This window comes from Anas platyrhynchos, chromosome 11, assembly GCF_047663525.1.
Source record: "Anas platyrhynchos isolate ZD024472 breed Pekin duck chromosome 11, IASCAAS_PekinDuck_T2T, whole genome shotgun sequence".
Lineage (NCBI taxonomy): Eukaryota > Metazoa > Chordata > Aves > Anseriformes > Anatidae > Anas > Anas platyrhynchos.
The window spans coordinates 13,811,255-13,836,578 of NC_092597.1; the positions used below are offsets into that span (position 1 = coordinate 13,811,255).

At 50.9% G+C, this 25,324-nt stretch overlaps 2 protein-coding genes across 19 annotated transcripts in view; one reads left to right on the top strand and one right to left on the bottom strand.

The window, feature by feature from the left end:
• Nucleotides 1-20,419, top strand: part of MYO9A (myosin IXA) — a 186,293-nt gene extending 165,874 nt beyond the window's left edge. For 11 of the 18 annotated variants that reach the window (XM_027466498.3, XM_027466504.3, XM_027466512.3 and 8 more), the window contains 17 exons: nucleotides 1,481-1,593; nucleotides 2,022-2,179; nucleotides 3,274-3,497; nucleotides 3,993-4,109; nucleotides 4,794-4,985; nucleotides 5,486-5,533; nucleotides 6,256-6,367; nucleotides 7,258-7,319; nucleotides 10,072-10,264; nucleotides 10,617-10,745; nucleotides 11,492-11,597; nucleotides 11,713-11,844; nucleotides 13,125-13,248; nucleotides 14,327-14,380; nucleotides 16,998-17,200; nucleotides 17,400-17,542; nucleotides 17,727-20,419. In XM_027466498.3, coding sequence (XP_027322299.3) covers nucleotides 1,481-1,593; nucleotides 2,022-2,179; nucleotides 3,274-3,497; nucleotides 3,993-4,109; nucleotides 4,794-4,985; nucleotides 5,486-5,533; nucleotides 6,256-6,367; nucleotides 7,258-7,319; nucleotides 10,072-10,264; nucleotides 10,617-10,745; nucleotides 11,492-11,597; nucleotides 11,713-11,844; nucleotides 13,125-13,248; nucleotides 14,327-14,380; nucleotides 16,998-17,200; nucleotides 17,400-17,542; nucleotides 17,727-18,178 — 2,562 coding nt within the window. In that variant the 3' untranslated portion in view covers nucleotides 18,179-20,419. The remainder of the gene's footprint in view (nucleotides 1-1,480; nucleotides 1,594-2,021; nucleotides 2,180-3,273; nucleotides 3,498-3,992; nucleotides 4,110-4,793; nucleotides 4,986-5,485; nucleotides 5,534-6,255; nucleotides 6,368-7,257; nucleotides 7,320-10,071; nucleotides 10,265-10,616; nucleotides 10,746-11,491; nucleotides 11,598-11,712; nucleotides 11,845-13,124; nucleotides 13,249-14,326; nucleotides 14,381-16,997; nucleotides 17,201-17,399; nucleotides 17,543-17,726) is intronic. The other 7 variants (XM_027466503.3, XM_027466506.3, XM_072043400.1 and 4 more) reach the window with 3 other exon arrangements.
• Nucleotides 20,420-20,820: 401 nt separating this feature from the next.
• On the bottom strand, nucleotides 20,821-23,671 carry NR2E3 (nuclear receptor subfamily 2 group E member 3). The gene is made up of 8 exons (XM_072043408.1): nucleotides 23,340-23,671; nucleotides 22,644-22,794; nucleotides 22,230-22,333; nucleotides 21,898-22,152; nucleotides 21,637-21,818; nucleotides 21,265-21,496; nucleotides 21,086-21,191; nucleotides 20,821-21,003 (listed from the first exon to the last, which is right to left on the bottom strand). Exons 1-8 carry the CDS (start codon nucleotides 23,395-23,397, stop codon nucleotides 20,871-20,873), a joined length of 1,221 nt encoding a protein of 406 aa, XP_071899509.1. The 5' UTR covers nucleotides 23,398-23,671; the 3' UTR covers nucleotides 20,821-20,870.
• Between the last annotated feature and the right edge of the window lie 1,653 nt (nucleotides 23,672-25,324).

The window sequence follows — 25,324 nt, forward strand, 5'->3', positions numbered from 1 at the left end:
GGGCAAATATTTTAATAGGGTCACTGGATGGAAATCATTTTCATGGGTTTCAAGGTCCTTTTTTCCCTTGCAAGTCTCCACAATTTATATGTAATCATCACCTAAATGTAAGAACAACAGGAATAAGAAACCCTTTGATGAAAGCAGCTTTTTCTTTTGCAGTGGCAGTTTTGCCTTGTGTGCTGCCATCTCCTGGCTGGCAGGGATGTACAGGGGTAAAAAATAAAGAATGGGAGAGGAAGTGTGGTAAATGTGACTGTCCTGCCGCCCATAATTTACTGAATTTTATATGAAATGTTTTTGATGGAGGAAAATGCAATGCTTAAAAGCATGGTGCATTAAACTGAAACATTTAGGTGAAGGGAAAGCTGAAGAAGAGATCTCCCAAATCATTTCATACAGCCTGACTCCCTGCTTTCCTTGTGCTGAAAGGCTCTCTTCCAAGAGCCAAAATGTATAAATATATATATATATATAGCAAGAATATTTCTGGGCTGCACGCTGCCAGGCTGCCTTTGGATGGCTTCCTCCTCCATGCTGGGGAAACAAAGAGAGATTTTAGTAATATTTCCCAAGATAAAAAACGTTGCTCATGTAACACAGTGGTGGAGACTTTGTGAGTGTGTGACAAGAGAGGGACTAAGGTAACATCTCCATTTTTGCTGCCTCTTGGGACGTGTTTTTTGGATAGCAGCTGCTAGTCATTAAAATACAGCGTCATGGCTGTGGCCTCTGCAGCCTCTGGGGAGAAGAGGAAAGCACCATCGCTTGCCTTGTCTCCTACAGAGTGCAAGATAATAGAAACGGTGCAAAACTTATCATTGTGTAATGCAGAATAATTTAAAGCCACATTTTTAGAATTTAGTAGATATTATTATTCATGGAACCCTGTTAACATTTGGTTATTGCAAATTCCTGTTACCCTTAAAAATTATCCCAGGGCATTTAAAGAGGTGACAAAGGCAGAGAGCCTTTGTATTAAAGCTGCTTAATCTCGTATTTCGTAAGGGTACATTTTAATGTGTCCTTGGCACAAAGATTTATTTTTTTCCTTCTGCAAAGTCTCCAACAAAGGCTGAAGGCAGGCTCTGCTGGGATGTGTCCACAAGACTGAGGTGGGGAACACCACAAATCACTTCAGCGTGGCTAACGATCGTAGCTAACGGGGCTCTTCTCGGCCGGAGAGCTGGGCTGCCCAGGGCAAGGTGACTGAGCAGTCCTGTGGGCTTGGTGATTAGAAGGTTGGACTTAGAGATAGAATTTGTGTAAGAGAAATGTCATTTTGTTTTAGAAGCCATTAAAATATTTCTGTAGTTGAAGGAGCTGCAGCTAGCTCGACAGGGACATAGATTTTCACCTGTAGGCAGATAGAAATAGAAATTTCAGTCATAACAGAAGAAATGTCTAATTGTTGCTTAAGGAGTTCTGGAATTCCAAGAACTGTCTCATTTTTGAATGATTCATCCTTGAATTGTTACAGACAGTGCAGCGGTTCACCTCTGGAGAAGGCCAAACAAAACTCCATAAAACCATGTCTCAGGGGGAGATCGGGAAGCTGGCAGCCGCGCAGAAGACCCTGGCCCCAGATGGGAGGTATGGAACGTGGCTGGAGCTGGGGAACGAGTCCACCCCGAGCCCTTTTTGATTTCCTTCACACTGCTGATCTGCCCTTGTCCCCAGCTTGGTGGTTTTGTCTCAACCAGCCAAAATCAGAATGAGTTACTCGTCACATCTCTTCATATGTGACCACGAACACTCCCATTTAGAAGGGGTAATAAAGTTCATGTCACAACAAAGTCTTGAAGCCATATGTCAGGCATCCCATCCCAAACCACCCAAGAGCATACATGAAACTTGGAGTTTCCTGCATTTCCTGGGGACAAATAGCCTGATTTTCCTGTTAGCAGTTGTGCAGATTTAGCTCCTGCTAAAAGGATGTGAAGGTCTGGGACACTGTAGGTAGTTTTGGCTTGAAGGACATTTTCCCAGTTAAGGCAGTTCTTTCCACAAATTATTTCCAGGTCTCAACGAGCCAAGATGAGGTTTTGGGTGAAGGGAAAGCAGGGGGAGAAGAAGACCCCTCGGGAGAAGCTTGCTACACAGTCTGAGCTGCTGGAGCTGTACGCAGAGCAAGAAGCACCCAACAGAGAGATGATTTCTGGCTTGCAGCTTGGTGAAGGTGAGTGCTGGGTGAGCACGCAGCAGGGTCATGTGTGTAAGGGGCAGAGAAATTGCATTTGCTGTCATGGCAGAGATAAAATGTGTAGCTGTTTTAAGCCTGGCTTTGCACTACCTTTAAGTGTAGCCCCGTGTATGGTGGCTTGGGTTAAGATGTAGAACTGATAAGTTTGTTTATCTGTAGGGTTAGGATACCTGTAAATTAGAATACCATGTATGATCGTATGGTCTAGCTGAGGATGGTGTAGGAGGAAGAGTTGGAAAACTGCACAAAAAGAAAGAACGTGCTGTTTAACGTCTCTTGACTTCATGGGTGACATGAACACAAAACAGCAGTCAGGAAGTTAGAAGCTAGGGCACAAAATGGGTCTGGAGGAATTCAGAAAACATTCAGAAAAGATAGTATGCGGCAAACCAAACAAATACTATTTCTTTCAAAATTTCTATGAAGTTTTACAAGTAGGGATTGTCGCTTTGTTCTGGGAGGCAGGGGACGAGGACAGAGGACAAACTCTTCTCCATGACCGCCTGAAGCCAGCTGTGTGCTGTCACCAGCACCTTCCATCTTCCACTGTGGAGCTAATCCTCCAGGCAGCCGTCTGGACACCAGCAGATGTTTCCCCTCTTGATAGAGGAAGTAACCAATGGAGAAGTGACATTTAATCTTCCTATAAGCACTGCACAGTACTTTTCTCCTCTGCAGGTTTATTCCACAGCCTGTCTCCTTATTTTAGTGACAGGACTATTTTTCCTTTGTGCTACCTTCCCATCTTACTGCCGGTGCAGCTCTGGGAGATGACACTAGATTTTTTTTTCTTACTGAGAATTCATCTGGAGCCACAGAATTTTATTATTACCTGAGAACAAACCCTACTTCTCTTTCACGCCATGCATGGAACATGGGGAAAAAGCATTTTTATTGCTTACAGCTTCATCTCACTTAATTCAGGAGATGCTGAAAAGCAAAACGTATTGCAGAGCTTCAGTGAAATCAAATACCAAACAATCATTGCTACAGCATTTTTGGTCAGGCAGAGAGCAAGTTAACTAATCTGCATTTTGTTCTTTTTCTTCTTTATCAATTACCACCCGTAGAGTTGGGTCCTCACCATCTGACACCCCCGCGGAGTCCTGAGCTGTCAGGAATCTACCGGAGGGAATTTAAGGAGAACAAGGAGCCCTCTCCCAAAGTGAAACGCAAGCGCAGCGTCAAAATCAGCAACGTGGCTCTGGAGCCCGTGCAATGGCAGAATGACTCCCTGCAGATCATAACCAGTGCTAGCGATCTGAAAAGCATGGATGAGTTTCTCCTGAAAAAGGTAATGCCTGTCATTGCTGCTACAACTAAATCATCAGAGAGTGGATGGAGGCAACAAAACAGTGTTATCTTGAAGGCAGCAAGGTGGAGCTTATAATCCACCTAGGGGAGAGCTTTAGGTGCACTCCCAAAACTGCGAAGAGTGCACAGTGTGCACCAGGGCAGGCTTGGGGAGAAAAGATGGGTGCATTGTGCGTGCACAGCACGGTTGTTTTATGGGAGCACAGCAGCTTTGGTACTTCCACTGCTTTGAGCAGCCCCTGGTGGCATCAGAAACGGGTGACCCAAGAGGGCAGAAGCTGAAGGCTCCAGGGAAGCGTTCATGTTTTTACGTGCTAAGTTTGCATGCAAGAGAAACCACCTGGCGGACACACGTAGTTATTAACATCACCTGCCCGTGGTGGAGCAGCTGCTCATTTAGTAGTGTTCCACCTAATGCAGTGCTCTGCCACAGCACAGTCACATCGGTGCATAACACCCTTTGGTTTCTTCCCAGATGAATGAGCTGGATAATGAGGACAGCAAGAAGGACACGCTGGTGGATGTAGTGTTCAAGAAAGCGCTGAAGGAATTCCGACAAAACATCTTCAGCTTTTACTCCTCGGCATTAGCGGTAAGTGCCTGGATGGCAGGTGGGAACTTCCAGGAGAAATGAGATGCTGTGAGTCTTGGTGGTAGAGATGTTGCTGAGCCTTATTCCTGGTCTCCTTATCCCAAAAGGAAGATGCTTTTCCTTTGTATTCAGTCCCACAAAGCTGTAAACTTGGACTAATGCTTCCTCGTTAGCCAGTTCTCAGTATACTTTGAGAAGAGATTTCTAGTCCCTTCAGTACAGCTTGCTGTCAGTCAAAGGGAGATGACAGTAAATCAATAAATTCCCATTTGCCACCCAACTTGTCTGGAAACCTGTGGGTTAAAGTTGTGAGTTGTGAACATCTGAGGAATGTGGTGCTCTGCTCTTCTGCTGCTCCGAATCCTAGCAGTGATTGCTGAGCCAAGCCATTTTATTGTCCAGATTGCGTGAGAAGTTCCCTCTGTGGTAATATTTGGTCTGTCATTTGACGTGGCTTACAGCAGCTGCCTAGATTTCTGTCCTTATACTCTGTGCGCTGAGAAGCCACCCTGACAAAGGTCACGAAACAGCTCTCCATTAAATATTTTTTTCTTTCTTTTAATCATAATTGTATTTTCCCTGAGCAGTTGGAAGTCAGTCAAGCTAAAATAATTGTCTGGAGCAGAAGAGGCAGTCTGATGTGTATAAAAATCCCTTTTCTTTTTGCTTCTGTTTCTATAAAAGATGGATGATGGGAAAAGCATCCGCTATAAGGACCTGTACGCCTTATTCGAGCAGATCCTTGAGAAGACCATGAGGCTTGAACAGAGGGACTGGAGTGAGTCTCCAGTGAAAGTCTGGGTCAATACCTTCAAAGTCTTCCTGGATGAATATATGTTAGAGTACAAACCCCTGGACTGCACCGCAGTGAAGGTAGCCAGCATTTTCTCAAGGTCCTTTAAGATTTGTGAGCTCTCTTTGCTGTCTTCAGGGACCACCCCCGGGTCTCAGGCTGGGCTTGGGAGATGGTGTTTCTTGTGGAACAGGGAAAGCAAATATCCCACTCTCCAGCTCTTCTGCTGTGAGTCTCTGCACAGGATTTCTTCTGAGCAGGCTGAGCATCAGCTCCGGCTGCAGTGCTGTGCCCTTGGGTGTCTTGCCTGAGATCGGAGAGCTTTAGGTCACAGGTGCTGGACTTCAAGCCAGAGCAGCAGCTAATCCCAGCTCTGAGATGGAGACGGTGACAGTTGGCCAGGGGATTTCTGAATGCTGGGTAGTTGGTTGCAGTAGGAGTATTTCTTGGAGTGGTTTTCGTGGGGCCGCAGGTGCACTGGAGGATGGGGCTGGAAAGAGGTGGAAAAAGTTAGATATGGGACCTCTGCGGGCTTTACGTGTGGGAACTGCCCATAAACATGCTTGACTCTTTTTAATACCAGGTGCCAAAAACGGAACGAAAAAAGAGAAGGAAAAAAGAAGCAGATGTGGTGAGTTGAGCACTCTGGGTCTGTGCGTTAAAGAATTAATGTCCTTTTGGCCAGGATTACAAGTGATAGGAGACCTGCTCATGATATATCCTATGGTGAGATCTGAACATCCCAGCCCAGTGAATGTGCAGACTTGCAAAGATGTGCTAGAAAGATGGACAGGGTAGATTTACTTTGCTTGTGAATGGCTGTAGGCAAAAGCAAGAGGTTGTAAATCAGCATTTCTGTTCAGATCAAGGACTGGTGTAGGTTGTTCTCTGAAAACATGTCCCACATCTGTCAAGGCAGTAAATATGTCAGGAATTATTATAGAAGAACTGGGAATGAAGCAGAAAGTGTTGTTCTGGGTTTCTGCGTAAACTTAGCGCATATCTTATATCTCTGATAGAGTTTTTGCCTAAAAGATAGAATAGCACGGGGAAAGATGCAGAGCAAAAAGGGGCCATGGATGTGTAGAAGAGCTTTTCAACATGGAGAGGTTGACCTGTCAACCACAGTCAAATGCAGCTGGTTTCTAACCTGCTTGCAAGGAGGTTTGTCTCCCATGCAGGCTGGATTTTTGTCCGAGCAGCCCATGGGGTTATTGGTCCAAAAAGGAAACACAAATAGCAGGCTGGTTCTGTGTAAAAGCCCACATTGGAGAGCAGGCCATGTCGGGCTCCCTGTTTTGCAGCAGACTGCATCCAGCTCTTTTTCTCACCACTGAATCTTTTTCATCGCAGGTGGAAGAGCACAATGGGCACATTTTTAAGGCGACCCAGTACAGCATCCCCACCTACTGTGAATATTGTTCTTCCTTGATCTGGATAATGGACAGGGCTTCTGTTTGTAAATGTAAGCATGCTCCATTCGGCTTTTTTTGCCATGTATTTCTGTTATAGTCTTGGGATTTGGGGCTCTGAAAGGTGTTTGCTACTGTTTTCTATAACCCCACTCTCAAATATTTGGGATTTTCACATTAAAATAGCTTTTGAGACAGATCTTAAGGATTTCTGAAGTCCGCTGTTAAGTTCATACTGGCATTCCTTCCAGAACCTACATTATGGTTAGTTCTGTGCATGGGGGCTTTGTGTAACCGATCGTAACCCAAGTCTTCAAACTGTTCAAACCATGTTTAAGTTGTGCTTTCAGAAGGGATGGTAAAGAAAGCCTGTGGCAGGTATGGCAAATGTACCCCATGGCTTCAGCCTGTGGGATGGATGCTGTGGGTCTCATGACCATCACAAGGTCACTGGGCTTAGGCCATTTGACCTCTGGCTACTTGAACTTTTGGGGAGCCCAGGAAAGTCGAAGAAGAACAGGCAAGGTTGAGACTTTTTTTTTTAATTTTATTTTTTTCAATGATTCTCTCATTAAGTTGAAAATATCAGCCCTGTGGTGCTTCAGGCTGGTATCCAGTGCAGGAAGAATACAAATTAGGTGCTCTTTCCAACCTCTGAGTTATATCCATGTCTGATAGCTCAGAGTGACTCATGGGCTATTTTCTGAGTTGATCTGTCAGGTTTTGTTTTTTTGTGTTTTTTTTTTTTTTAACATTTCAGGGACTTAAATATAGGGCCTTTAAAATTAAAGGCTTCTTTTTCTTTTTTTTTTTTTTTTAATTTGAAGAATGCAAATTCAACATGCTTTCGACATGCACAAATCCTAAGAAGAGCTACTTAATTCGTATTTGTGCAGAGGTCTGAAGTTTTGAATTATTAAAAACTATTTTTTCTTTGTTGTAGTATGTAAATATGCTTGTCACAAGAAGTGCTGTCTTAAAACCACGACCAAGTGCTCCAAAAAGGTAAGTTTTTCTCATTCCTTTTCTCTCATTAAATACCTCTCTGACTGTCATCTCAATCTTTTTTAGTCTTTTTTAACAATTGCTTATGAGCACAGAACTTGGTACAATGCTTGCAATAACCCTTCATTGAGAGAAGGTTGAGCTGGAGCTCCCTGGAGGTTTCTCCAGCCACTGCTTTTGTGACTGCTTGTATTTCAGTAGTAGTACAGAGATGCATTAAGATAGACATCTGCCCAGTCATGCAGCACCTCTTGCAGTGATGTTCCTGGCTTGTAACCATGCTGAATAATTGAAAGCTGCCTCATTTTATAGCTTTCGAGCACTTCAAAATGTGGTTGGTATCAAAAGGTAACATTTTTGAACAGTCATTGCTACACAGAGAATTCTCAATGTCCAGCACATTTCATGGCACGCATTTTTTTTTCGTTCTGTGGTGCTGCAGTTTTGGCTGCCATGATTTTATGTTTATTCTTAGAAGGTCAGGATGCGGCCGGTGGGGTTCTTGCAATCCCACAGCCAGAAGCATAACCTGCTACAGCACCCGCAGCCCTAATTTTGCAAGGCTGAAGCATTTGTTCCCAGTACAAAAGGCAAAAATACAGGTTGTTCTTCACCCTGCTGCTCCCTGATAGGGCTCCCTGCACAGTCCCCAAACAGCCACGGCACTGCAGCTGAGGATGAGGACAGCAAGAGGAGAAGGGTGGGTGGATGGTGCTGAAGCACTTACTCTGCTCATTAGAGGTGAATTAAGTATTGTTTACCGCATTCAGGGATATGTTTGACAGTGAATGAATGCAGCAGGTCGCCCCAGCTAACAATGAGTCATCAAGCTTTCTTTTTTTGTTTTGAATAGTTTATTTTGTGCTGCATATGCCCCCGAAATAATAATGCAGGCAGGATAATAATGTGTACAAAGCTTTTTCAGACCCTAAGAGGCTTCTCAGGTGTACAGTCTCCATAAAGCCTTATGATTGCATTTTTCCCAAGGAATAATCTGAATATATATATGTGAATGTGCATATATATATATGTGTGTATATATGAATATATTTGCTTTGATGCAATATTTCTTCTGCAATTTCTCTCTTTCTGGCAGTCCATCTCTGTAAGAGTTGGGAATGGGTTCTCTGAGGTTTTGTTCTACAAATCTGTGAAGTTTAATGAGATCACTTGATTTTTTCAAAGACGTTCCCTTGCGTGTTTTTAGACCTTTTGCATCTGTGATTTGAGATCTGAACAACCGAGCCTCCTCTTTACAGGGAGGAGACCTCTAGGCTTTGCTAGATGCCTGTTTCACAGGCTGGTCCTCATGCTCTTGGGTCTGCAGTCCGAGCCCATCATCTTGGCCATGGTTCCATCACACCCGCCCAGAAATGAAGCAGGAAGGGAGTTGAGGCCATGAAAATTTTTCAGGACAATAGGGGACTTTTGCAGGAAAATAGCACTATCTGAAGTGAGTTTCGTATTTCAATGTTGTGAAAGAGATACTGATGTATTTGCCTAAGTTGATCTTTCAGTCCTTTTTTGTTCCTCTCTATGAAAAATGAAACCTAAAAATAATTGCAGCTCTAAATGGTTGCTCAGAGATGCTTGGAACCTTCTCATTTCCTGTTTTGTTTTGTGTTTTTTTTTTTTTTCTCTGCACAAGAAAGTTTTTGTACTGTCTTCAAGAAAATAAATTTACAGTGTCTCTGTTTGGGCAGTTTGAGGTCCTCCTGTAGGAAGGCTCTGGCTTGTCTGTGCTTGGTGGATTAACGTTTTTAGGGTTGTTTTCAGCAACAGAGTGCCACAAACTGTGTAGTATGCTTTAAGAAGGATGTCTTTGTTTTCCGGCTATGGCCGATTTTGTAACTGCTTTCTAACCTTGTCCCAGATCTGTTTCTCTAGATTTACAGTGGTGAGCTTGAGCAAATCCTGAGCTCATTTCTCTTGGTGGACGTGGAACTGCTTTTGCCCTTGCTTTGTCCATGTTTCTGAGTTACTTGTCTTCCCACTGGAGTGAAGAAGCCTGTAGCATTTGTGGCGTCACATCTGATGGTGGTTTTGGCAGCCAAGTGGGCTGGTAGAAGAGCAGACTATGAATTTCAGCTGGTAGCTGGGACTAGATGTTCCCCACCTGTTGTTTCCTGGGGCATTTTCACTGCAGAACATACCATGGTCATCTTCCTCACATCATCTCATGAGGTTGATAATGTTTTCTTTGACGAAAGGATGACATTGAATGGGAAAAGCAAAGGTGTAGGAGTGGTTGTAAGAGGAGCTGTGACCTGTTTCAGGGTCATCTTGCTCATCACTGCATTGCAGTGCGTGCTGTCTCACATTCCCTTTGCTGGTACTGGGTATTTGTGTCAAAATTTTGTTAGGACTGCTTTGTGCATCATCTTCAGGCAAGTGAAGTCATTCCTGGAGATGGTGCCGGAGGGGCAGGAGATGAGAGGAATATGCCCAGCGGCTAAGAACACTGTAACCACGGTGTGGTGGTTAAATGAAGAAAACCCAAATGTTTATGTGCATGCCCAGAGTCTGATTTTGTGTTGCAAGCTGGGACTGTGCACATTTGTGAGGCTGCTGGTAATAGCAAAACAACAGGTTGAGGTTAAGGTCCAGGGGTGTCCTGTCCTCCTTTGCTTGTGACTTGCAGGTAAACTGGATGGTCTGAAACAGCCTGAACATTGACACGTTGCTTTCTGGAAGGAATTCTGGAAGGAACTGAAAGAATTCAATTCTTTTGCGTTTTTCTCTTCCCCGTCAGTATGATCCCGAGCTCTCATCTCGGCAGTTCGGCGTGGAGCTGTCCCGGCTGACCAGCGAGGAGCGAGCTGTGCCAGTGCTGGTGGAGAAGCTGATCAACTACATAGAAATGCATGGGCTGTACACAGAGGGCATTTACAGAAAATCAGGGTCCACCAACAAGATCAAGGAGCTGCGGCAAGGACTTGATACAGGTAAAAGGGAAAAACGACAGAAGACCTGGCTTGTTCTTTTTGGGTGCAACACAGAAAAAAATTATAGTTGAGGGAAAGCTCTGTCTTAGAAATGGTGCCAGCAAGAAAAGAAGTCCTGATACCACCCAAGGTTTCTTGCCCTGGAAAATGTGTTTTCCTCTAGTCTTAACCTGTAAAGCTGAAATCAGATGCCAGATTTCCTGCTGCTGAATGCAGTGTGGTGGCACATGGATGTTTTCTGTCATAGAGGTATAGCTTACCCACACACTGGCTTCTCTTACAGCTTAATATTGATCATTATCTCTTGTTTCTGTGCCTTCTTCTCAATGCACTGCTGAACCCCAACGAACAGACATTGATAATGTGAATTTAGATGACTACAACATCCACGTCATTGCCAGTGTCTTCAAGCAGTGGCTCCGAGACTTGCCCAACCCTCTCATGACCTTTGAGCTGTACGAGGAGTTTCTGCGGGCGATGGGTAAGGAACATCCTTTGCCACTGAAAGAGGGTAGCTTTAGACTGGGTATAAGGAAGAATTTTTTCACTCTGGGCAACATCTTCTCAGGTCTCACCACCCTCAAAGAAGTTGTGGAGCCCCCCCCCCATCCCTGGAAGTGTTCAAGGCCAGATTGGATGGGGCTTTGGGCAACCTAGTCTAGTGGGAGGTGTCCGTACCCGTGGTGAGGCATTGGATAAGGTGATCTTTAAAGGACAGATCATCTCCAGATCATCATTTCCTAAGGGAAATGTCAGCTGCTTTATGTGCCTAATTCTTTACTTGCTCTTCAGTCCCAAAGCATCTGATTTTACCCAGTCTTACTTGTCCAGTTTCAAAGTCTGTTTTTTGCTGAAGGGTTTTTCCATCAGAGTTCAGCAGATTTCAACCTGCTATCCATGTCTGTCTTTTAAATGGTGATGGTAAGCATGAAGAATGAACCATTTTAAACAGGAGAAAGAAGTAGAAACATATTATTTTTAGCAGTACAGTATGCTTTACAGCTCCCGGCTCTAAGAAACAACCCTTTCAAAAAAAAATAAATAAAAAATGAGTGTGTTTGAGAGCGTGCCAAGTGCGAGGAGGGCAGAGAGAACCTGCTGAGAGAGGAATGAGGGGGAGGAGAGCCCTTGCTGCAGCCCCCATGGCTTGGAGATGTCTTACTGGTGGCGGGGGCTGCAATGAGGCCTCCAGCAGTGCCCGTGACAAGGCTGTTGTGTTCTCTGCAGGCCTGCAGGAGAGGAAGGAGACGGTGCGGGGAGTCTACTCGGTCATCGACCAGCTCTCCCGCACCCATCTGAGCACCTTGGAGCGCCTCATCTTCCACCTCGTCAGGTACATGGGACCGGTGGGGAGGCTGCAGCTCCTCATTGCCAGTGGCAGAGGCAAAGGAGCTGCCTTTATCCCTGGCTTCTCTAGTAATCCTTGTATTTTTTTTATTTTTTTTTAGGATTGCCCTCCAGGAAGAGACCAACCGAATGTCAGCTAACGCCTTGGCCATCGTCTTTGCTCCCTGCATCCTCCGCTGCCCTGACACGACAGACCCACTGCAGAGCGTTCAGGACATCAGTAAAACAACCACGTAAGGATGTGGCGCTGGGCGGGATGGTCCAGCTCCTGCTCTGTGGCTGTGGCCACGTCACCACTTACGACTCAATAACCTTTAGTACCGTCAGATGGCTCAGAAATAGAGAGCTTTAGCCTGGAAATGACAAACACCGTACAGCTTTGCATATTAACTGCATCTTAAGGAAGTATTTAATGTTTTCTCAACAGCCAAGCGGTGGTTAATGGGGATTATTAAGGAAGGGAGGATCCACCAGAGCAGATCAACTCGCTCTCCAGGATTTTAAAACATGCTCTCTCCATCCTTCATGCCCAGCAGATCTTAGCAGGAATAAGTGGAGTTTGTGCTGATGTGGTTAATCTCATTTAGACAACTAAGTCTTTATTCTTACTTGATTTGCTGGGATTTTGTTTGTTTGTTTGTTTGTGGTTGTGTTTTTTTTTGAGAAGAAGATGAGTTTTTTTGGTAGGCAGAAATACTGTCTACTTAGATTTCTTTAAGGTATTTGACATAATTGCAAAGGTTTTACAAAAAGTGAAGCACTTGCACAAATTCAGCCTGTCTCACTAAGTAGATTTAAAAATGGATAATGGAGACATTTGAGATGAACTGTAGTGGGAAACCATCCGGTGAAGGGCTGGGCTACTGAAAGAGGTTTTTAGCCTCCAGTTAAGTGTATTAAAATTGTTGAAGACCAGAATGTGCTTGGAGACCCACCTCGTAGGACCCTTTTTGGCCTTAAATACCAAAAACATTCCCACTAGACTCCCCTGCCTACCTCTGAGTGAGTTTGAATAAATCTCCTAAACTTGTCCCAGCAAGGGATTTCATTGTATTTTCTCTTGTAGACTTCAGCTATAGCACATCCTCTAATTTTATTACATGGAAAGTTTTTTTTCCCCAAACACGATCCCAACAGCATTAAAAAGTCAGCTCAGACAGCTAAATGAGCTTGTGTTGCTGCGTTACTGTCTCAGCTGCATGCAAACAAGTCTGTGTGCGTTTGCAGCCCAGAAGCAACCTGCCTTTCACAGGTTTGCATCTTCCTCTCCTTGTCCCATCTCTCCCTTCCCAGGGCAGGAGTTTCTCTGCTTTAACCCTTGGGGGTCTTTAATTCCCCTAGTCCAAGTTCCTTGGTCCATCCGAAGTCCTTTACTGCCCTTTTTAGGAAATTTCCTTGGGTTTTTCCATCCTTGCACGCTGGAGCTCTCAAGCAAGGCAGATCTTTGTGCCAAGCAGGGGCAGCTCAGATAAAATTCGTTCTGACACCAATTTTGTCTTTTCGTTACCCTCAGCTGCGTAGAACTAATTGTCATCGAGCAGATGAACAAATACAAGGCTCGTCTCAAGGACATCAACAGCCTGGAGTTTGCTGAGAACAAAGCCAAGAGCCGCCTGTCCCTGATCCGCAGGTCGATGGTGAGACGCTGCGCCCGGCCCTGCTGCTCACGGACTCGTGTCCCCTTCCCTGCTCCAAGGGAATTTGCAACCAGGAGGAGATCAGGTGTTCCCGTGGTGTGTCTGTCACAGCCCCGGAGGATTTCTGTCTTGCAGCAGGGAAAGTCAGACCTCCCTCTGGCTCTGACGCTCTCTTCTCTCCTGTCCTCTCCTTTCACTCAAAACAACCCTGCCTTACCTCCCCCTGCTTATTCCAGCCTCCCTGCCCCCTTGCACCTGCCAAACCATCCCACCCCAAGCAGCACAGGACCCGTGCCCAGCCCTATGGCAGCTCCCCGGGTTTTCAGGGAATTACACAAAAACAAGAGTCCAGCAAAGGTGATGGGGAAAGTCTGCCAGAAGCCTGAGAGAAGGCACCGTGGAGATGTAGTGGCTTGAGCTCAGAGGCTCCTGGTTACATTTCAGGCTTTATTTTACACACTTGAACAACTGGGTCCTACGTTGAATCAAGCCTTTGTTTGCCCTCTGCTTACAACCACCTCACTGTCACCCCATGCACAAACACCGGGGAGACCTGGACCGAAGCAACCCATAACCACGGCCTTGCTTCGTCCTCTTTTTGGTGCAGACGAGCTCAGTAATGCTATCCAAACCCAAACCGAGCTCCCTCAAGGCTCCTGAACCATCTCATTGAGCTTCCATGCTTCTGGGGTGAGCGACGGCAGGGTCTGGGTCCGTCTCGCTCCGGCACACCAGCGGGCTGCCGACACGCGCTACGTTTGGCTTTTTGGCTGTGGGATCAGGACAGACTCGGCCTGGGTTCATGCTATGGGGCCGAGCTGCCCGCTGTTGCCCTTGGGGCATTTCTGACCGCGGGTGCTGCTTCTGGGACTAAGCCCAAGCAATTCCCGGAGTCGTTTTGCCAAGCTTGGGGCTCGGCCGTGCGCTGGCGCAGATGCAGCAGAGAGCTGCCTCACTCATCCCAGTTAAAAAAAAATAAAAAAAAAAGACAAAAATGAACAAAAAATGGTTCTTTTGGAGGGCGATGGCATGTGCACTCTAACCTTCTGCTTTCCTTTTCATGTCCTCTCTAATCCAGAAACCCGTACTAATTGCAGTTAGATTTATGAGCATAACCCGCAGTTCAATCCCGGTATGTATTAACTGCACGGTGCTCTGTGCCAGCCGCGTCCCTCCATTGTGTGTGACCGCCGCTCATTCCAGCCCCGTGCCACCGGCCATTGTCCGTGACGTTCCCGTCTTGTCCCCGTGCAGGCGCCTCTCTCGGACCAGCCGGTTCCCACCCAGGAGCAGGAGCGGTCGCATCTGCCGGGCTCCCCCACGGGCTGCCCTCACTGCATGCAGCTCCCTGAAAAGCAGCTTTCGCCCTCACGTCTTGTTTTTCTGTAGTGTTTTTGTTTTCCCATTCTGTGCTTCTCTGACTTTCTCTTTCTTTGACTCTTCCACCCACGATTTCTGCTCGGGATGCATTTAGGCACCGTGCCGTGAAGCCATTGCGTTGGCTACGGTGGGTAAATCCTGCAGGCTGTGGGGATGGCAAGGCATCCACCAAAGGGCTCTCAGCTGCACCCTGATGGCTGGGACAGCCCAGGATGAATCTGGGGACCCAGCAGCTCCTGATGTCCCCACCCCTCCCTCACCTCTCTATCCCAGCATGAGCCACTGCAGCAATGTGCTCCTCAGTGAGACCGTGGTGGACATAGGATAGCCACAGACCACAAACGCTGCCCTAGGATAGGGGGAAGCTTGTGGAGCTATTTCTCTTTACCCCACTTTCAGCCCATGATGCTTCTCCCCACCCTTCTGCATCCACAATTGTTTGGGGAAAAAGGAGACCTGGGTCTGAACCATGCCACCCTGGACACTGTTTTGCAAGCCCTCTGCTCGGGGGCTTTTGGAGCAAACACCAGGCTTAGCAGACGCATTAAATGCACCAGAAAGTGGTGTTGCCCTCATCTCAGCCCAGACAAGCGCTCGGTTGACGCAGGAAAGCCAGCGGCAGAGGCGCAAGCCCTTGTGCTGTGAGCAAACGCACATCCGAGCCGTCAGGAAATTTTCCACTCGCAGCAGCGGGGAGAGGAGAGGGCTTTGCTGAAAGCCCACGTGTACGTCGTCACCGCAGCATCCGCTCACTGCTGACCACCCCGTAGGCAGGGAGAGCAGTACACGAGGTGCTGGGGATCTTTGGGAGCTCAGGGGTTTTTGCTAATAGGATTCAGGTGGCTGTGCCTCAGCTCAGGAGCCCACGTGATGAGGTTGCCATCAGAGCAACGTTGCTCTGGGGCGCAGAAGCTTCTTTGTGGCTGGAGAAGAGATCTCCCAGGTGCGACACTGGGAGATGAAAGGGTAAAATGGAGCAAATCTCATGTCTCAGCACCAAGCAGCAGCATTTGTATGGGGTGGAGAACTTAACAGACACTGCAGGTGGAAGAAATGCTCAGCATTGCCTCCCACAAGAGCTGTGTCCCATTAACATCAGCATAGGGATGCTTTGCAGCTTGAAGAAAGATCCCTGCTCACATTTCTGATAGATTTTTGCTTTCAAGGAAAAAAAAAAGTCTCTTTTACCGTGTTCTGGGCATGTGGGTTATGAGAAAGACCAAGAGGTGTCCCAGCTACAGTGCTTAGATATCCTTAGAGAAGCGAAGATGGATTGCAATGAGCCTGCAAACAGGGCAGAGCACAGCAAGAACTAGAAGGGGGATCCGTATTCACCACCTAAGAAATAAAATGATTGTTTGAAGGATGAAGGCAGTTTTTGAGTGGAGTGAAGGCAAGTGATGGGTTTTCTACCTTGCACTGGTGTCCTAAGACATGGTCAGCTCAGGATCTTGAATTCAGAAGTTGAGTTGTGTTCAGTTACGACTCAGTCGTGATTAAAATCTTTCTAACCTGTGTGCCCCAGTAGCTACTACACAGCATCCTTCGTATCCAAAACCAGTATTTTTCTTTTACCTTGTGGAGCAGATCTGTGGAGCTGTTCCTCCAACGTTAAAGCAGAGGCCAGCTGCATGTGTATCCATCCATGATACCCCCGTTTGAGAACTTTTTCATAGTCGGAAGGTTTAATACTAGTAAAAATAAATGATTTCTCAGAGTTCTTCAGTGCGGGGGCTGCTGGCATGGCTGCATTAAATCTCCCCTTAACTGCAGGTGCAAGTCAGTAGCTGTGGCACTGCTGCATTTGATCATCATTTTTGAATGATGTTTTCCCTGACCATTCATTTTTGCCGCTCTCCAGCTGTTTCTCACCCCCCTTTTCTCATGCAGCGCTTCCTCCCATTTCCCACCTGATTAGCAGACCCTCCTCCTCTTCAACCCGCCGTCCCGTTGCACCATTGTGTTGAGTCTCATGATATCTCCCTGCCGGGGAGGGCGAGCCCCCCAAGAACAGGCAGTGTCTCCGTGTGCATGCCCGCATTTCCTTCCATCCAAAGCCAACACTGTTGTTCGCTCCGCCCGGATTTGTAGAAGCAGCATGTGCTTGGCTTTTTTTGGGTCGTACGTAGCTGGTCAAGGTGCGTTGGCTTCATCTCCACCGTCCCCAGCGTGTTGAGTGCTCCTGGTACATCTCCCAGCTGGGTGTGAGATTTTGAAGCCTCTGGGGTGCAAGCAGAGGCTGGAGCCATCTCCTCTGCTCCTTGGGAGTGGAACACTCAGGGGAGAAAGCTGCTGTTGCCTGAGATGTCCTGCAGGCTTGCCAAATAATCCTGTCTGGTGGCTTGTTTGACACTGACATTTATCTCCAGGGCAAAGGACGCATACGGCGCGGCACCTACCCCAGCCCGACTTCTCCCGTCGCCGTACGCCTGCCCTCGGTGTCGGATGTCCCTGAGGAGACCATGAGCAGTGAGGAGGCCATGGAGATGGACGTCACGGAGCAGCAGCAAGCAGCCATGCAGCAGGAGGAGAGGGTGCTGACCGAGCAGATCGAAAGCCTGCAGAAGGAGAAGTGAGTCTGGCCTGCAGTTCAAGCCACGTTCACTCCCACCCCCGATGCCTATAGGTTCAGCTCAGGCATGACTTGAGCGTGGTTGCGTTCCAGGGTTGGTGTGCTGTTCCCGGGATGAGCTGGAGGACTTCTCCATGTCCCTCTTGTTTTCCTTCCCCCCTTTTTCAGTCCTGTTTGGTCACGGGGTTGGTTTTCACAGGGAGGAGCTGACGTTTGAGATGCTGACGCTGGAGCCCCGCGCTTCTGATGATGAAACGCTCGAATCCGAAGCCTCCATTGGCACTGCTGACAGCTCTGAAAACCTAAACTTTGACTCTGAAGGAGCCATCTCCGATCGTTCGGGTGAGTAAAAGCCTCCCTGGATTTTTTTTTAATTTTTTTTTTTTGATTAGGCCATTCCACAGCCAAGCTGCCTGCTGTGCATGTAGCAGTGCGGTTGGCGTTAGTGAGACGGGCGAGCCATAACAAGGTGCCTGTCAAAGGCCGGATCCAGGCCACTAACCCTCCCGTGGTCCCTGTTCCTCAGAGCGAAGCGTAGCACTTAGCTCCCTGCGTCCCACCAAGGCGGAGGGGCCCAGCCGGCTGCGAAGGCACCCCAGGACGCGGCCGGACGCGGCGGACACGGCGGACGCCTCCATCGTCTCCTCCTCCTCCTCCTCCCAGTCATCCACCTCCTGCTTACCCCACCTGCCCCGCAAGCGCTTCCAGATGTACTCCAAATCGCCCTTCTACCGAGCGGGGGGGCCGGGTGAGCCCCCCGAGCCCACCTCGGGGCCACCTGACGACCGCCCTCAGTTCACCACCCGCGGGACCTTCAACCCGGAGAAGGGCAAGCAGAAACTGAAGAGCGTGAAGAATTCCCCCCCGAAAACCAAAGAGCCGCCGGAGGGGGGCACGGGCCGTAAGAGAAACCCCGAGGCCGACCGGGCCGCCGGCCAGCAGCTCGTCCTCCTGGGGAGCAACGAGTTCATGGTGTGAGGTGTGAGCCCCCGGCCCTGTGGCGAAGCCTCGAGCATCCCCTGTTGTCACCATCATCATCGTCACCATCTTCCTCACCAATTGCTTGGGCGCCAGCGCCAGAGGAAGACGAGCGCTCAATCCAGAAGGCTGGTGGGGACGGATTCAGCAGTGGCCTTAACGGTGTGGGGTCGGGAGCGGCCGGGGCAGGCGGCCTGGGGACAGAGGGACAGAGGAGGGACAGAAGGACGTCTGTGGGGAAATGGAAAGCCCTGGGTCCCACCTTGGGAAGGGCGCGTTGCTCTTTGTCCGGGTGACAGCGCCGCAGGCGAACCCTTGTGCCGAGCTGCCCGTGGCTGGAGGTCCCATCATCAAGCGAGGAAGTAGGAATGCGTGGAAAGCAAAGCCCAAAAGCCCACAAAGGTGCCTGGGTCCGGCCGCGCTGCCGGCGGGAGTGGGCTCTGAGACCCCTGCGCTGTAATCGTGTCATTCAAGCAAAAGCCAAGTGCATGGAAAAGCGTTAAGGAAATCTGCCAAAAGTCATCTTTTTTTTTGTTTGTTTGTTTTTCAATGTGACCTAACCACCCTCCTCTTGTTTTTTTTTTGTTTTGTTTTGTTTTTTTGAGACCATCAGTATTAAAAAAATGATAATAATAATCAAGGACTTACTTGAAGCTCTATCTGTTTATATTCTGGCTTACTGGAGTTTATTGTAAATATTTTTTTTTATTTTTTAACTATTTTTCCCCAGACAGGAGTTTTATTTTTCTGTGCCAGGGCAAGGGAAGCGATGGGCACAGTGGGGTCACCACGGGCGTCCCGCTGTCCCACCCGTCACCTGGTGCCAGCGTGCACGTCACCGCGCACATCGTCTTTGGCGAGAAATCCACCGGGCTGTAATTAGCGTCACTTGGAAGCGGTGCCCGCGATCGCGCTAATTATCAGCGCTCGCTAACAACCGGGGGCTTAATCCCTCCCGCACCAGCTCGGTTGCAGCCCGGGTGCTCGGAGAAGCACCGCGGTCGCTGCAAGAGAGGAGAGATTAGGAGCCCGGGGACGCTAATTGGATTAATAAATGCTGGATCTGCCCTTTCGGATAGGCTGCTCGCTCTGTGCGTCTGCAGGCTGAGGCTCAGCTCCTTTCCCTAAACGCCAAGAAAAAGAGGGAAAATACCAATAATTGTGTCTTCCTGGGTATTTTGCATTAGTTTGACTGGGGCTGGGGATGCTCGGCTCCTTCCAGTCTTGCTCCTGCCCTCAGCGCTCGCGGCATCGGCTCGGTCCTGCAGTGCAGCCCCCTCTTCCCAGCCCAAGTGCCAGTTATTTCAAGGGATGTTTTATTTATTTATTTCATTCCTTTTCTTCTTCCTTTTTTTTTTTTTTAATTATTATTATTTCGGAAAGGGGAAATGATTTAAGTTGCATGGGGGAAGAAAGCGTTGTCCCTGCTCTGCCTCCCTGCTTGGGATTGGGAGGAATGAAACCCCCGTCGCTGGGCGAAACGGGCCGGGGCCGTGCTAGGACCAGAGCGGGGCACAGCGTGGCAGGGGCACGGCGATGCTCACAAGGGCAGGAATTTACTGGGGAAAAGCCTGGAAACGGCACGAGCACCCAGCAAGAGCCTGGTGCAGTCAGCGTTGGGTCCCCAGAAATCATGGAAAATTGGGTGTTTGAGCCGCTTCCCACCCGGCATGGATCCAGCGCCCAGCTGCTCCCCCTCAAGGGTAAATTGCCGTTTTTGGGGGGGCAAAAGGTTAGGTTTTGAAGACGATCCGCTCCTCGTACCAAGTGAATGTACTTACTACTGGAAAGGACATGGGCTGCGTGTTGTTAATTATTATTTTTAACGGAAATTTTTTTAAGTAATTTATAAGTATGCTGAGTGTAAATTAAAAAGGAAAAAAAAAACAAAGTATGTATTGTAAGAGGATATATTATCCTGTGTCATACTCTCTATAAATTTTACCTGTTAAAAAAAAGAAAAAGAAAAAAAAAAGAAATAAAAGCGTAATTATATAAAGGAGAATGATTTATCTCTCCCCTGGCAGCGGGGAGGGGGGCAGCTGGCAAGCTGTCATGTCGCGTCCGCGGGTTCTCTTTAATTTCTTAATTAATGTTGTTCCCTTCCCTCCTGCAATAAGGCCGTCGTTCTGTATAAAGTGCAATTTTTGTGTAATATTTCTCCGACGTATACCGTGTGGCTGTACAAAGCGGCTTGGTGGCCGAGTGAACCCCTCGCTTATTAAAGAGCTGTAACGAGGAGCGCCTGGCGCTGGGTGATGTCTTTGGTGCAGGGGGGATGCTCGGGGGGGCTGGCGCCGTGGGAAGTGCCCCAAAAAGGTGACATTTTCTCCCGTTTCCATGTCTTCGGGTGGGTTTTGCTTCTTGGCTTTCCATTTGGTGCTGGAAATCTGTTTTTTCTGGTGTTTTTTCCAGCCCAGTGTTCCCTGTGTCCCCCAAACAAAGGCCAGGAGGAGGCTGGCTGCAAAAGCCCTCTTTATTCTGAGTACAAAATGGGGGGCAGGCTGCGAGCCCCCCAGGGTGGGGAGCCGGTCCGTGAGGCGCATCCCATGGACCTGGCCACCACCTCGGGCACGTTCAGGCCAGGACGAGGAGCCCCAGGGGGTGACAAGGGGACGACAAACAGCCCAAGGGTGCGATGGGGGGGTCCCGAAAGCCAACGAGCGATGGCCGGGTGGTGGCGGGGGGGGGCTCAGTTCTTGAACATGTCGCAGAGCAGCTTCTCCATGGGGGTGTTGCCGATGGTGCGGCGGAAGAAGAGCAGCTCCACGCGCTCGGAGGAGAGGAAGCGCAGCGCCGGCAGGAGCAGCAGCAGCTTCCCAAACCTGGGGGACAGAGGGGGTGGTGGTGGGTGGTGTCACCACCCCCAGTGTCCCCGGCACCCGCTGGGGATGGGGACGGCCGTACCTGACGGGCTGCCCCGGGTAGTGGGAGCGGTTGTGCTGGCCCAGCATCACCTGTGACTGGTCCTGCAGGTTCTCTACCTGCTCAGGGTCCTTCAGGCCGCGGGTCTCTGTGAGGACAGCAAGCATTGGGGTAGGGGGACGTGGGGACAGGCCGTGGGGGACCCAGGCGTGTCCCCTCACCTGGCTTGAAGAGCACCACGGCCTTCATGCAGGCGAATTCGGTGGGGTCGACCGCCAGTGCCTTGAAGCGCCCGAGGGTCTCCTGCAGTGCCCGGACGTCCATGGTGGCCGGCAGCAGCTTGCCAGGGGACGGCTCGGGGACAGCCAGCAGCGGGCAGCTCTCCAGGGGCATGGACCACTGGATGGCGCAGAGCAGGAACAGCTCGCTCCATGCTTCCTCCAGCAGGATCACCTTGGGGGCGACCAAAACCCCATCAACCCCCTTGGAGCACCCATGGGTGGGCAGTGGAACATCTCCCATGACCAGGAAGGGAGCTCAGGGAGGCTCCAACCATCCCGCTGTCACCTTTCGTGTACTGGGGTGGTCCCCACCTGGTCGCGGAAGGGCAGGTTGGAGAAGACGGGCAGGTTCTTGGCCCACTTGACAGCCATGAAGAGGAGGCGCGCCGAGGTCTCGTAGACATTTTCGGGACCAGCTGCCGGGTACGGCGCCACCTGGTACTCGCTGCCTGCCCGCTCGGGCTCGCCGCCCGTCACATCCACCGTCTCATCGGCTGTGGGGACGGTGACATGGTGTCACCTTGCCATGGGGACTCAACCCCAGAGTCCCCCCGAACACCGACAGCCACCCACCGTCCTCAGGCTCCAGCTTGGCGCAGGTCTCGGCCGTCATCAGGCTGGCCATGAAGCGGTGGTTGGTGGGCGGCGTGGGCGCACGGGGGACGGTGGTGGTGGCAGCGGTGGCCCCGGGGCCACGCGGGGCTGGGCAGGGGACCGAGGGGACCTCGCGTGTGGCGGCCACGTGCTCGGGGGGCAGCTCGGCGTCCAGCTCGATGCTATCCAGCCGGACCTGGGCCGTGCTGCGGGGCTGACGCTCGTTCTGCACGGCTGCGGGGACACGGTGGCATCAACAGCGGCCACCCCCCATGGTCACCTCCCTCCCCATCGTGTCCCCCCACGCTCACCGTCCTTGTTCATGCCGGCTTGCAGGCACTTCTTGAGCCGGCAGGCCTGGCACTGGTTGCGGTGCGCCTTGTCCACCGGGCACAGCCCCGTCCCTGCCTGGCACCTGCGAGGAGAGGTGGCACCCGGCTGTGCCCGCAGGGGTGGCCCTGTCCCCCCCAGGGGTGTCCCATGCTGGGAGCATTTTGTCCCTGCTGGGTGTCTTGTCCCCTGGGAGGTGGCCTCTACCCAGCGAACATCCTTGTCCCTGTGGGTGCCCTGTCCCCTATGGGTGCCCTATCCCTGAGAAAACCCTCCCTTGCTGGGTGTCCTACCCCAATGAACACCATGTCCCCATCTGTACCCCCAGTTTCTGTCTGTCCCCATGGGCCCCTGCCCGCTGGCTGTCCCCCGGTCCCCGTCCCCCTGCTGCCCACCTGTAGATGAGCTTCCTGCGGACGCTGCGCTTGAAGAAGCCGCTGCAGCCGTTGCAGGCGTAGATGCCGTAGTGCTTCCCGCTGCTGGTGTCCCCACACACCTTGCACAGCAGCACGGGGCTCAGCGCCTTGCCGGGGGCCGGGCTCAGCCCTGCGGGAGCAGAGCCACAATGCTTGGGGTGATCAGGGGCACCCCCGTGTCCCTTGTCCCACCTCACCTCTCCCCACTGTCCCCAGCACCCAGGTGATGGGGTCACTCCCACCTCCACGGGTCCAGCCCGGGGGACCTCAGATGTCCCAGAGGACAGGAACGGGGACTCCACAGGGCTCAGCATCTTCCCATGTCCCCGGGATGCCCCGCAATGAGCTCTCACAGGACTTTTAAATGGGGAAGGAAAGGTGTCCCTAGGGCTGGGGACACTGGGTGACCTAGTGCTCGGGGACCACAGGCATTGCAGAGAAGGAGCACAGCAGGGGGATGCAGGAACCCTGATGGGGAGCAGGGACCATCCAGAATAAGGACAGGAGACCCTGGACATCATGGATAAGGACCACCACTGAGGATCCTAAGCATCCTGGACAAGGCCCACCATGGGGAACCCCAAGCATCCCAGAGAAGGACCACGGTGGAAGACCCCGAGCATCCCGAAGAAGGACGGCGGTGGCAGACCCGTGCAGCGGGGCACTGGCTCTTACCCGAGGGGCTGTCCTCCAGCCCGGCGCTCACCACCGACCCCGCCGGCGACGCAGCCATGCCGGGATGTCCCCGTCCCTGTCCCCGCCGCGGGGCTGCTCCCACCTCCCGGCAGCTCTGCGGGCTGGGGGCCGTGGCCGTGCTCTCTTCAAGGCAGATTAGCGCCGGGCGCTGTGTAAGCAGCCGCCTGTTTGTCACCGTCTTAATCTTTAGTGTCTGCGCGGGGGGGGCGATCAATCAGCCACGCGATGAAGAATTAAAAAGGTGCTGAGCCCCAGCCCGGCCGCCTCCCTGTAACCCTAAACCCCGCGACACCAAAGCCACCAAAGCCACCCGTGGAGGGACATGGGGTGAGGGGGGGGGGGGGTGCACTGTGATGCAGCCGCCCCCAGAAGTGGAGGGCTGAGATTGCAGGAGGGAGGTTGGGGTCGGGGGGAGGCTGGGGTGTCCTGGCCCTGCCATCCGTGCTGCGCCCACCAGGCCCTGTAAGCGCATAAGCCCCTTGCTAAGGAGTTTAGAGGGGAATAACAAAAAAAAAAAGGTAATTACGGTGTGGGGGGGGTGACACTCCCCCCTTCCCTGCTCCCAAGCAATTAATTACAAGCCCTGATCGAGGGAGATGATTGAAGCCCCCACACAGCCCAAGCAGCTTAGTGCTGGTGCATGGGGCTGTGCCCCCATTGAATGTCCCCATTCCCCCCCCACAAGGCCAGCAGCCTTGGTGTCCCTCCTGGGGGGGCTCCTGGGGCTTTGGGCTGTGGCTGCTGACGTGGCAGTGCGGGGCCAGGTGGCCCCAGGGTTACGCAACGGCCGCTAAACCCTCACCGTGAAAGGGCAGCACAATTTGGGATTTGAGGGCTTTAGGTGCTAAACCCCCCCCCCGCGGCCACCGGGGACAGGATGAGGGGGTGTTGGGGGGGGGGGACTGGGACAGGGATAGGATGGGATGGGGATGGGGAGGGATGGGACGGGGTGGAATAGAATGGGATGGGGTGGGATTGGAATGGGTTGGGATGAGGATTGAATGGGAATGGGGATGGGATGGGTTTGGGATGGGGAGGGGATGAGCTGGTATAGGATAGGATGAGGATTGAACAGGAATGTGGATGGGATAAGATGGGATGGGGATGAGGAGGGAATGGGATGGGATGGGATGGGATGGGATGGGATGGGATGGGATGGGATGGGATGGGATGGGATAGGAATGGGATGGGGATGGGGTTGGATGTGGTGCTTAGGGACATATTCTACTGGGTAATATTGATGGTAGGGGGATGTTTGGACCAGATGATCTTGAAGGCTCTTTTCCAACCTTAGTGATTCTATGGGATGGGGAGGGACTGCATAAAGGGGCACCCCCATGGCAGTGGGACATGTCAGTTTTTGGCCCCATGGGGATGGCGATAGGCGCTGACTCGGCTAATTTGTCGCCCCGCCGCGCTCTGCTCTGTGCCGCCGGTAAAAAGCCAGCTCCGGAGCTGGGATTTGGGAGGGGGATTAGCCCCGGCAGCCATCTGCTGCCGGCCAATAATCATCATGCCGAGGAAATCCAATAATTACAAAAATATTGCTCCCATCCCCATTTTGCCCTTGCACCCGGCTGTGGGACCCCCACCCATGGGTCCCCACTGCGGTGTCCCCACCAGCACCCCGATGGGGCAACGAGGTCAATCGGGGACCTGCCGGTGCCTGGTGCCACCACCAAGGGGCTGCCAGTGGCCCCAGTGCTGGGGTCCCCAGTGAAGGAGCAAATGTTAAAGCCCGTGACCCAGCTCCGTGACAGATGCCGCGGGATTACCCAGCCTAAAACCTTGGGATCGCCCCCCTCCCTTCTCCCCAGCATTTAATTACTAATTTACTAATTACCCCAAGATGCTGCTGGCGGTCTTGAGACCCGTGCCCTAATCCCAGCAGCCGTGGGGAGCACATGGATGTTCTCCGGTCAGGGGATGGCTCAGCTGGGGACATCGGAAGCCCTGCTCCTGGT